At 37.7% G+C, this 13,075-nt stretch overlaps 1 protein-coding gene across 2 annotated transcripts in view; it reads left to right on the top strand.

The window, feature by feature from the left end:
• MYLK (myosin light chain kinase) overlaps positions 1-13,075 on the top strand; it is a 225,589-nt gene that overhangs the window by 122,281 nt on the left and 90,233 nt on the right. For both annotated transcript variants that reach the window (XM_070730366.1, XM_070730359.1), the window contains exons 15-16: positions 459-539; positions 905-1,959. In XM_070730366.1, coding sequence (XP_070586467.1) covers positions 459-539; positions 905-1,959 — 1,136 coding nt within the window. The remainder of the gene's footprint in view (positions 1-458; positions 540-904; positions 1,960-13,075) is intronic.

Here is a 13,075-nt window from a genome sequence, read left to right as displayed (position 1 = left end):
GATTATACTGTTTGATGGGGGAGGGAAAAGAAGGAGCCGGGAAAGGAGACCCTGCTTTTAATACCTCGGTGGGAGGAAAGTTAAAAGCTTGGTCTTTTATAAACAGAGACTGGGACAAGGATTGGAAAGTGTGTAGATGTTGCAAAGCGTCTTTTTTCCCCTTCCAAGCCTCCCCTCCCCGCCTTTCAGCTACTTTTCTTCAAGTTACTCGTTTAGCGATATATTCTCTTCTGATTTCCACCTGTGGCTTTATTTTAAGGAGAAACGTTTTGGGTGGGTGGAATGAGGAATAATGTTTCTTTCTAGCCAATGATGAAGTAAGTATCTACTACTGTGATGCTTGGCTGGGGAACAGAAAGAAATCAGCATAGTGAAGGATTGATCTCTTCTGTGTACTATCTAACAGAAAGCAACTTTTTTTCTTTTTTGGCTGAGTCTCCCTTGTTGTACTTTTTCAGAAACCCTGTAGGAGAATGCAACTGTCAGGTATCTTTGACGCTGGGAGAAAGTTCAATTTCCAAAGAAGGAATGCAAAAAAAGTGAGTACAGTTCCCAGGGACTTATGTAGGTGGGTTTTATTTTTTGCTTGGCTTATTCTCTTTCCTTGTAGATTTGGGTTGGCTGCTGTTCAATCTAATCCCCAAATGTGACCCAGCAAGCTGTTTTTATCATACAGCTGACAATGTGCTGCACTTTTAAAAAAATGTAGTTCCCTTATATGGTTCCTGAAGTCATCATTGATGCAATAAACTATTCCTCTAATCAGCCTTCCCTTCTATAAACATATTTTGTCCTTTCTCTGAGGGGGTGATTCCTGAATTCATTAAACCAGCTCTTTGCTCCCCCTCTTTCTCTTTTCCCGCCCCTTCCTCTCTCTCCCTCTCAAACTCTTCTCTGATTACAGTGGGAGGCAGAAAGTACGACAAGAGGCTGATTGTGGAGAGGATGCACTGACATTCAGAAACACCAGTGGCTCCTTCAGGAGGAATACTGGGGAAGGCCAGCAAGTTGAGGAAGAGCAGGAAAGTGTCCGTGGAGTGCTTAAAAGACGAGTAGAAACCCGAGAGAGCACAGAGGAGAAGCTAAGACAACAGGAGGCTGAGCAGATTGACTTCCGGGACATTTTGGCAAAGAAAGTTAACACCAAAAGTTTTTCTGAGGAGGAGTTGAAGGAAATCCCAGCCAAACAAATGGACTTCCGTGGTACCCTGCAACGGCAGGTCAAGCCGAAAACCTTGTCAGAAGACGAAAGGAAGGTCCATGCTCCACAACAGGTAGACTTTCGTGGAGTGTTGGCAAAAAAGGGCACTCCCAAACCTTCCTTGCCAGACAAGGCAGCAGGTTCAAAGCCAAGCACCCCAGATTTTAGATCTGTGCTTGCAGCAAAGAAAAAAGCCCCAACTGAGAATGGTGGCCCTGGGACTCAAGTCCAGAATGTGAATGCCAACTCTGAAGTGGAGAAATCTAGTGCAAGCAATAAAGTGCCAGACATCAGCAACACCTCTAAAAATCCTGGGACATCCAAGAAGTTGGACGCTGTCAATGCGACTCCTAAACTACCAAAGACCAGCAACGTTTCAGAGTCCCAAGATACCAGCTCTAGCTATAAAATACAGAATTCTAGCACCAAGGATGAAAACCAAGTGACTAACTCCAGCTCTGAAATATCACATGTTAAATCAAGGGAAAAAGAGAATGAGAATGACAGTAATTGCAATAAGAATGAGTGCCCACCAGAAGTGGATGGACCGATAACTGAAGATAAAGGAAAAGATACCAAACCCGAGCCTGAAGGAATAGCACCATTCTTTACTGAAAATCTACAGGATACCAAAGTAGTAGAAGGTGAAAAACTGGTCTTGCAATGTCAGGTTTCCTCAGATCCACCTGCTACTATCGTCTGGACTCTGGATGGCAAAGTCATCAAATCATCAAAGTTTATTGTTCTCTCCCGAGAAGGTAAATAGATATAAACAGCAAGGCAGTCCCACTGCATGCTTCTGCATACAAACTCCTTTCATTTCATTATGTTTAACTATAATACCTCTAATCTTGTTTACTTCTCTCCTTCTAATTGATTCAAAATTTGCCAGTATTTCTTCTGCAGGGAGCAAAGAATAGTCTTTTTAAAATGTTTCCTTCAAGTTCAGAAACGTCAGGCAATTTTTTATTACAACAGTATCTTTAAATTCAGGTTTATGTTTTATATACTGTACTTCAGATGAACTGCTTCATAGCAATTGGATTTTTTCATTTTTAGTATCTAAATCCTGGCATAAGTACCATATTAAATGAAAATTTTGCCTTTGTGCTGAAATTGAAACAGCAAGAAGTAATAGCTTTGGGATTTACATTGTTTAAGCATGTTCTTCAGTCCAGAATTATCAGAGACAAAATATAGGAACATTAATTCCCAATTTGCTCAAGTTAAATATTAATTCACACTGATATTATTTGATTATTTTTCTTCTATTTCTCTACAAGGCTATTAGAATTCAATACCGGTACTTAAACAATGAGCATATGCTAATTTCTTCAAACCTAAACATTAAATTATAATATAAATGTTATCCAACCACGTTCTAACCATAGGAGTCAGAACATTCTTTTCTGGATGAAATCCTTGGAAATCCCAGGATTGCTAAAGAGCATGCTGGCTGGCAATTTTGGAAGTTATAGTCCTAACCATATGAAAGGCCAGGCTGAAAGAGGCTGAATTAAGACCGCCTTTTACATATACATTTTACATATACTGCAAGATAAAAGTGAATGCTTATGATGTAAAATAATTCTATTTGTATTTCTTTTTCTTGTCTTCTCTGTTTAACCTTTTTATTTAAGTATATCTTACTATTTTTCTGGCCTTTTCATAGCATAGTCAACTGAAAAGAAAGTACGGTAGTGTAAAGGCTGTGTATATATATCCACGGGGAGAGAGAGAAAGAGAAATTATTGTGTATTGCCTCAAAAGGCATTGGAGCATCCAGAAGAGATTTAATGTGCTGGAATCCTTGAAGTCAGAAGCCATGAAGTGAGAAGTCATTAGGACAGGATTTGTTTATTATTTTGATAATATTTATCTTAATATCTTACTTGAATTCTACAATCCATATTTAAAATTGTCACTCACTACTGATATTGGGAGCTTGTGGCAAATAAAGATGTAAGAGATAAATTGTAATCACCACTTTGCTATTATTTTTACAAAAATCAAAAGTAAATACATGCTTTTGAAGATAGCTTTTTCTTCCCAGGAGCCTGTTACATTTGTTGCTGAGTCGTAACACTTTTGTCATCCCTCAACATTAGGTATGCTGGCTGCTGGGAATTATACTTTAATACCACTGAACACTACACATATTCCCTGTATTAGCCACAGTTCCAGAATAATAATAATAATAATAATAATAATAATAATAATAATAATAATAATAATAATAATAATTATTGTTATTATTGTTATTATTGTTATTATTGTTATTATTATTGTTGTTGTTGTTATTATTATTATTATTTATTGGATTTGTATGCCGCCCCTCTCCGCAGACTCGGGGCGGCTAACAACAGTAATAAAACAGCATATAATAATCCAATACTAAAAACAGTTAAAAACCCATCATTATAAAAACCAATCATACATACATACATACCATGCATAAAATTGTAAAGGCCTAGGGGGAAAGCGTATCTCAATTCCCCCATGCCTGGCAGCAGAGGTGGGTTTTAAGCAGCTTACGAAAGGCAAGGAGGGTGGGGGCAATTCTAATCTCTGGGGGGAGTTGGTTCCAGAGGGCCGGGGCCACCACAGAGAAGGCTCTTCCCCTGGGCCCCGTCAAGCGGCATTGTTTAGTTGACGGGACCCGGAGAAAACCCACTGTGGGACCTAACCGGTCGCTGGGATTCGTGCAGCAGAAGGCGGTCCCTGAGGTAATCTGGTCCGGTGCCATGAAGGGCTTTATAGGTCATAACCAACACTTTGAATTAGTATAATTTTGGGGGGAAATAAGATCAAGAGGGGGCGCTTCCTTTTTACATGGGTCTCTGTCCACCCAGTACCATCACAGTTAGCTGGTTGTCAGAGAAATTGTAGGCAGGTGAATAGCACTGGCTTTGATTCATTGTCCTGAATACCACTGTTACTGCCACTCATGGGCCCATCCATTCTGTACCAACATCACAGTGAACAAGCACATAGGCAGAAATCTTGAGGAGGAGGAGAAATGGACCCACAGCCAAATCAGAGGTGGGGCCTTTAGAGGGTATGAATCTGCAAGATTACTTAGGCCACCATATTGACGTCAACATTTCATGGTGAAATAAGCCATGGGTTAAAGCAGGATATGAATTAGATATGGGATTTGATGATATGAAATCAGTTATTGATATTGCAGCAAACAATTTTCTCATTACTGTACTTGTACCTGCTTCTGTCAGTTAAAGGGGCATATATCAATAAGCTAGTTCGCATTCATCTATGCATAGTTTGATAATAACAAATCTCTAAAAATATCAATTCCCCATAAAGTTCAATAGTTATTCAGGAGAATTGCGATGTTAATGGAGTTCTAATTGTAATAGTATTTTATTTTTTATTTTAATAAATCTGTGTATTCAGTTGACCTAGTTTTCACATAAATGTGAAACTTAGAATTTGGTACTCCAGACTGCAGTATTATTGTGTACCATAGGATGGAATGCTGCTCTTTAACAACATTTGTAGATATTAGAAATTAATCTAATTATGTTTCTGAATTTTATCTCTTATTTTTGTGCTCCCAAGCATATCTTCAAGTCAATCTTGAATTGACCTAGCAATGGAAGAGGACTAGAATTCATAGTCTTCTGCTTTCTATCTTGGTGCCCTTAAGAGCTACTGTATCCCCAATTGGTCCTCTCTTGGGTTATTCTATCATATAAGTGAATCCAAAGATTCATGGAGGACTAGGCCTTGGGCTTTCTTTAGGCAGCTCTCTACCTATACTGCATCATTCATTGTGTGCACCAAATTACCAAGCTGTTGGCTATGATATTTCTAGGCTATGTTTCAAGGAGCCTTTGAATATATTACAAAAATCTCCACAGAGAAAGTTAATAGAAATCATGGGTCTCAATGTCTTAAAACTCCCAATCTTTCTAAAATTAAAATGCACATACAGCAAAACTTAGAAGAGTCCAGTCAAAGAAGATGGAGTAAATTTTCTCCTGTTTGCACTCCATTGCAGTGCTTGAAGGCTTCAATGATTGAAAGCCAATCTATTGCCTAGAGTAGACGATCAGTGAATTGTGCCTGACATACGTATAGCAGTGGGATTTGAGATACAGTACTGCCATTCCTGAACACTGATACGGAAATAAATAAATGTTAATGATAGATATTTCTTTTGTGTTGTTGTGCCCTACATTTCAGAAGCATTGTTTATGACATACCATATTTTTGACTATGACACACCATTGTATAAGATGGACCAAGATTTCAAAGATGTAAGTAAGGAAAAAAAAGCTTTTTTTCCTCCCCAGCCCCAAGGAGCACTTTTCAGGCCTCCCAAACCCTTTGTGCATCCTGGATGCGCAGAATGTTTGGGAAGCCTACAGAGTGCTCCTAGGGCTAGGGAAAGGCAAAAAGGCCTCCATTTTTGCAAAAAAAAAAAAAAAAAGAGGCCCATTTTTCATCCATTTTTCGCAAAAATTGGGGCATTTTTGCCACCAACCCCCTTGGCCCTCAGAAGCACACTCCAGGCCTCCCAACCCCTCTGTGCACCCTATTTTTTGCAAAAATGGGACATAGAAGCAGGGTTTTCGGAGGCCAAAAATAGCTATATTCGGTATATAGGATGCATCAACATTTCCACCCTCTTTTTGGGGGGGGGGGAGAGGGTGCATCTTATGTTCCGAAAAATAAGGTACTTTAAAATGTACCATGAACAGATTGGTCTAGTTTAAATTTCCATACTGGTTTATAACAGCTTGGTTTTGAAAATCCTGATTTGTTAGTCCTAAAACTTGACTTCTTTAAAAATAAATGAACACTTAAAATAATGGCTAAATTGATGTTCTATAACTAGATTTTTACATGTATCCTTTATCTGTTCTTGCATATATACTTTGAATTCATTTTACAGTTAACATTAATGTTAATTCCTATGAAGAACAGAGAATCTACCCAAGATATAATTTCACACTCCTAAACTTTCAGTTGATTATTATTAATAGCAATTTAACTTTTTTCATTAAAACATTGTTTCCTATCATTATAAACTAAAAAATTCCTCCTGAAAATTCTGAAGAATTTCTCTTCTGCTAATCTGATTTCAATAAAATATCAGTACATATCTCTAAAGTAAAGAGAGCCTGATTTATTTTTCTATATATACCGTATATTAGATTAGTGGGCTTTATATTAATTGGATTTAGGGTTGTAATTATTCTTTTGATATGTTGTGAGCTGCCCCTAATCCCTGAAATCTAATCAATCAATATTATTATCATTACTATATTAATCCCTCAATTTAATAAGTCCCTTAATGAAAGGGAACTTTTGAATATTTTGAATTTATAGTATATGGAGAACAAATGGGATTCAGATCAATTATTTCTTGAATAATAATTCAATTTAGAGTCATTCCTCTTGTTTTTAAATTATGCAGAGGTGTCATAATTTTATATATTTGATGTAGTCTATGTAACACCATTGTCTACTGTTTGAGCTATGTTATTCTAAGAAGCCATACATTTGGTTAGACTTCATGCAATAGCTACACTAGAAAAAAGCAGTAAAATATTTATTTGATTAAGCTAGGAAGTCATAATTCTTTCACTGATTTTATCTATTTACTTACCATATGTACGTGTGAATGCTTAAAAGGCAATAACTGAGTTCATTTTAATAACTACTGTATATTAATCCCTCGATTTATATTGTTGTTCTCACTAAATATATACATATTTCTTCTCTCGGAGTTCTTCATTTGGCTCTGCTATTTTAGTTTTTGCTCTGTTACAAATCAGAGTACAAAATAATTAGTTTCTACTTAAATGACCTTTGTAGTTTAAATAAATACTGTGCCTGAATCAAGAATATAATTCAGTAACTTTAAGACATCAATCATAGAATAAGGAATCTGGGTTAAAGGAAAGAAAGGTAAACACATAATTCTACAATTTTTACCCAATTCTTTAGCCAAAAAAGGCAGCTTTTAAAAATCAGTAATCCAATAACCCTATACTTAAACTAATGGTCTAAAAATATTAGGAAAATGGAATGAAATAGTGAGGGAGGGATGGATTGGTAATTTCATGAATTACATTCGGGTAGGAAATTTCTAATTCTGATCATTGATCCATCCAGTTCTCTATTGATTAACACTGACTCTCCATGATAGAACTGTTTCCCATTTTCCTATAGACAATTGTCAGAATTTGAATTTGCTACAGTAATGCGGATAAACCAAAATCTATTATTTCCATCCCACCACTTAAATTTGGTATTGGAAAGGGGGGAAAAGTACAGGTCATCCTTGAATTATGACCACAGTTGGGATTGGAAATGGGTGTCAACAGACTCAAACTCAACCCAGATAAGACAGAGTGGCTGTGGGTTCTGCCTCCCAAGGACAATTCCATCTGTCCGTCCATAACCCTGGGGGGGAATTATTGACCCCCTCAGAGAGGGTCCGCAACTTGGGCGTCCTCCTTGATCCACAGCTCACATTAGAGAATCATCTTTCAGCTGTGGCGAGGGGGACGTTTGCCCAGGTTCGCCTGGTGCACCAGTTGCGGCCCTATCTGGACTGGGACTCACTGCTCACAGTCACTCATGCCTCATCACCTTGAGGTTTGACTACTGTAATGCCCTCTACATGGGGCTATCTTTGAAAAGTGTTCGGAAACTTCAGATCATGCAGAATGCATCTGGGAGAGCAATCATGGGCTTCCCCAGGTATGCCCATGTTACACCAACACTCTGCAGTCTGCATTGGTTGCCGATCAGTTTCCGGTCACAATTCAAAGTGTTGGTTATGACCTATAAAGCCCTTCATGGCATCGGATCAGAATATCTCTGGGACCGCCTTCTGCCGCACGAACCCCAGCAACCGGTTAGGTCCCACAGAGTTGGCCTTCTCCAGGTCCCATCGACTAAACAATGTCGTTTGGTGGGACCCAGGGGAAGAGCCTTCTCTGTGGTGGCCCCAACCCTCTGGAACCAGCTACCCCCGGAGATTAGAACTGCCCCCACCTTCCTTGCCTTTCGTAAACTTCTTAAGACCCATCTCTGCCGTCAGGCATGGGGGAACTGAGACATCTCCTCCGGGCCTATACAGTTTATACATGGTATGTTTGTGTGTATGCTTGCTTTTAATAATGGGGGTTTTAGTGTTTTTTAAATTATTAGATTTGTTTTTACATTGTCTTTGTTATTGTTGTGAGCCGCCCCGAGTCTACGGAGAGGGGTGGCATACAAATCTAATAAATAATAATAATAATAAAATTCAATTATAAGTCATTGCAGTCACAAGTCAAGGCACCCACATAATCAGATTCATTTTTTTCAACATTTTGCTGCAATTGTTCAGCGAATCACCATGGTCATTAGGCAAAAACATTTTTCAGAATGGGTGTTTTCTTTTTTTATATATATTATATTATATTTATATTTATTGGATTTGTATGCCGCCCCTCTCCGGAGACTCGGGGCGGCTAACAGCAATAATAAGACAGCATATAATAATAATCCAATACTAAAAACAATTAAAACCCCATTATAATAAAAACCAAACAGACATATATACATACCATGCATAAAATTGTAAAGGCCTGGGAATCAGCAAAAAAGAGCACAAACCAACTTCCAAGTGCCCAAAATGTGATCACAGGACTGCAGGGGGTGGGGAAAACATTTTATGATGGACAGAAGGGCTTTATGGGCCGTAAAGTAGCTGCTTTGAGGCCATTGTAACTCCAAATATAAAACAACCAGTCATACATTGAGGATTTCCTGAACACTCAAAGTTACATAACTATTCTTTCAATCTGTCAGTAGCAACTCTCAGTAAACTTTCAATTTAATCCTGATCACAACTATTGAAAAGTCTGGCGCAGTAGGGAGAGGATGAATTAATGCTACTTGGAGCTAATTTAACTTAATGGAATTAATTTCTACAAAGCTCTTTTTGAATTGCCAATGTGTTATCCACAGCAGAAAGAGAATAACGAGAATTAAGCTTCACACACTAGCTTTCATTTTTAACGTTATTTTTTTCCTGGACTATAATTAGTCCAATTTTACATAGAGTTTGATTAGAAAGTCCTGTAGAGATTTTTAAAAAAAATCTGATGTTTAAAACAAGATCGATAAAACATCAGATAGTAATAGTCTTACTGTGCCTGTAGTCTTAAGAGAAGGTATGGATAGATGGTGTTAATAGTAATTAATTAAAAATATCTGTAAATATAGTATCCCGTATAGTTAGGTGATTCTACCATTATGTTTGGCAGTCATTCTGTCTCACATAACACATCTCTCTCATACACATACATAGAGTTCCCCTCCTATCTTACAACAGTAGAAGGCATGGTAGAAATAAGTTAAATTAACACGTGTCTATGGAGATTCATAGATCCAGGTCATGGTTGTTCCAATGGTGCTGTTTTTTTAAAAAAAATCCAATTGTCTCTTGGGAGTGGGGGCACCTTAAAGTAACATAGTAGTCACATTAAAGGAGGATCTAAACAGTAAGTGGTGGAGTAGAACTAGATAGAGATGAAAACCAAGGAAGACATAACTGAATAGGGAAGGAGAGAGAAAAAGAGTAAGTAATCCTGCTTAGATATCACAAAATGAGTTAAATTTATCAAATAAATACTTCTTTTCAATGACTAATATTAAAAGAAAAGCATATTCTGTACAGTAGCGTTGACTACAGTCATTCAAAGTTGAATGTCCAGTTCTTTCATCAACTTATTCTATTCTTATCAGTCACATTCATTATCATCAATCATGGTAGCCTTCTGAGAGACAGTTGCAAGGAGTGAAAACAGTGCTGTGTTGCAGGGGTTTTTAGTGTTTTGGGGGGGGGGAATTAAACCTTTTGGTACTTTGTTATGGGTCCTGCAATGCATGGCCCTTCTCCTCCTTCAGTTTGACATACACAAAGCCACTGAGAAAGGTCTTTGGATGAGATATCATCAATATTGTTTCATATCCTAGAGGAGGTACAATAAAAGTCTTGGTGCTTGAAAGCTGCTATGGTCCAGGTGGGAGAAATAGACTTTGGCTCAATCCAAGCAAGATGGATTGCCTGTGGATCTGAAGCTAATGGATGCTGGTTATAGCCTCAGTTTTGTTCTGCAGGGTTGTGCTCCCTTAGACACAGTTGACTTGCGATCTCTTGGGCTCATACTTCCTGCTAGAACCAACAGTTGGAGGCCTTGTCCAAAAGCATTTTGCACAATTACATGGCCAGTTGCAGCTATTTATATAACAGGAAGTTTTGCCTGATAGTTACTCATGCTCATCTCTGGATTATTGCTGTTTGTACTGCATGGAGATGCTCTTGATGACCACTCAGAAATTGCTAGTCCAGTGTGCAAAAGTCATATTGTTATTGGTGTGCATTGGCTGCCAGGTAGCTTCTGGGTTCAATTCAAGGATCTGACTGTCTTCTTTACAGTCCTTCATGATTTAAGGCATGAGTTCTTCTGAGGCTGCCTTCTCTGAGTGGAATGTTCTTGTCTAGTGAGATCTGTCATTTGAGGAATGCCAGCCTCACTGTTGAGTTTTCCCAAATGTGTCCTCGACTCACTGGAATAATCTCCCTGCTATACTCAAACTGTCTCTTTATTAGGTTGTCAAATAACTGAAAAATACAGCTCTTCTGGATGAGCATTTGGGCGAAAAATACCTGAAGTGTAAGTAGTAGTTGCAGGCATTAGTCCTTTTTTGTTCCTAGTTATTACTGTTTTTAAACTTGCTCCTATATTCAAGATTACATAAAACCCTCAGGGTTTTCAGATTGAAGTGACGAACAGAATAGAGAAGGTTTAAAAAAAGAAATGCTATAGTGCTCCTTTGGTTTGGGCTTGTTAACCTGCAAATAAGGAAGAACTTTCTGACAGCGCGACAATCAACCAGTGGAATGGCTTGCCAGCGGAGGTTGTGAACGCCCCAATTCTTGACACATTCAAAAAGAGACTGGACTGCCATCTGACTAGGCTGTAGGGTCTCCTGCTTGAGCAGGGGACTGGACTAGATGACTTGCAAGGTCCCTTTCAACTCTAATAATAAAATAAAAAAATTAATTTGTAGTTGGGAGAATTTACATGTAGAATAAATTACAGCATTTCTGGAATATAGGCTACAAAATAAGGATCCCTATCCATTTCCCCTATTCATTGGAAGCTTTATGGAAGTGCTTTGCCAATTCTTTCAGAAGCCTAAAATTGATTGTAAAAGAGAGCTTATCTTCATCTATAAAAATATATATATTCCAGTAACTAAGTAAGATATTCAATTTATAGCAGGGCCCCCATTACTTATCCACATTATTTGATCCAATTCCAATAATAATTCTAATTTCTTCAAAAAAAGTTATAAACCAAAGGTTCTGCTCTCAATTTTCATATGCCCGTCTTTTCTTAACCAGATTTCTTCTACACATAATTGTTCTAGCAATCAGTAACTGCAGAATGATTAGTGGGGGAAATGAATTGGAATTATATTTTCCATTCTGCCATGATTATTCAGATTTTCTGAATGAATGAATGAATGAATAAATAAATAAATAAATTCCAGCAGATTGACAGGGTAGGCATGCCACAGTCCCTTTCCTGAAATATTCCCACTGAGAGGGACCTCAGAAATGTGCCTTTTTTGGGGTGGTTGCCTCTACCTTATGGAATATCCTCCCCTGGTGATCTGGCAAGCTTCAATCCTCCTAATCTTCCAGAAGGCCATTATAATTTTTATAGTTTGGGATTTTTATTGTCATGAGCCACCCAACCTTGTACTTTAAAATGCGTTAAAACACAAAGTTGTGTTTTAAGCCCTACAAACCTTTTAAAGAAATAAAAATAAGTTATTCATACCATTTAGTAAATTTAAAGATTTTCTGAGAAATGTTTTTTATTTAAAAAATGATCTGGGAATATTGCATTGCCTTGCTTTTTTTTGGGCGGGGGTGGGTGGGTGGGTGGGTAATCCCAGTATGTATATGTTCCAATATAATACTTATATGTCCAACACTGTTAGCCTTTAACAGAACCTGTTCTGTGTGCAAACTTTGTGTTCTGTATGTTTATATGTTCTGTACATCCATTTTCTCTAAAATCATATACAAGAAATGGCCAGTAGCTTTAAAATAGCATGTAGAATTTTTTTCTGCATCAATTTTATCCTAGCACATACTGTAAAAGAGCAAATGAATCCTAACAGTAAGATTTTTTTTACGTATTTGGAAACTCAGAATTATTTTAGAAACACTGGATGTCACATGTAATGATGAATTGTTAATTCTCAGGAACTTGCTTGCATTGCCAGATGCTTTCTTAGTGGGAGTTAGGTAGCTCTGGTTCCTGACCAGCTGGGACCATAATTTTCTAAATTCTTTGATGTTTCTAGTTTTACTGAACAGATGTTTCTGTCCTTCCTCTGAAGTATATTAGAATTAGCAAAAAAAAAACCCAACCCACCACACACACACACACACACACACACACACACACAAGGGTTTCTTTTGAGTTCCTCCCTGTGTAATCTGGGCGAGTAGATCTGGGAATAGTCCTTATGGAAAAAAAGATATCCCAACTGATTCCCATGTTATAGCAGAAATCAGTATACAAAACAAGTGTAAGCTTCTACTAAGATTATCACATTATAATTTAGAGGATAGGGAACTGTCTCTCAGTGCATCAATTATGTGCAAAATGTGGTTGCTCATTTGCTGCTTGGTTTTATCATCTTTCCAAGATTTTTCTAATAAGTACAACTCTTATGCTTTATTCACTGCAAACACCATCAAAAGCAAAGAAAGAAATGGCAGAAGGAACATCTGACTTTTAAAAACTTATCTAATGAAGCAGT

The sequence above is a fragment of the Erythrolamprus reginae genome, chromosome 1 (genome assembly GCF_031021105.1).
Source record: "Erythrolamprus reginae isolate rEryReg1 chromosome 1, rEryReg1.hap1, whole genome shotgun sequence".
Taxonomy (NCBI): Eukaryota; Metazoa; Chordata; class Lepidosauria; order Squamata; family Dipsadidae; genus Erythrolamprus; species Erythrolamprus reginae.
The sequence above is the reverse complement of the archived record's forward strand: the minus strand, read 5'-3'. Positions and strand labels throughout refer to the sequence as shown.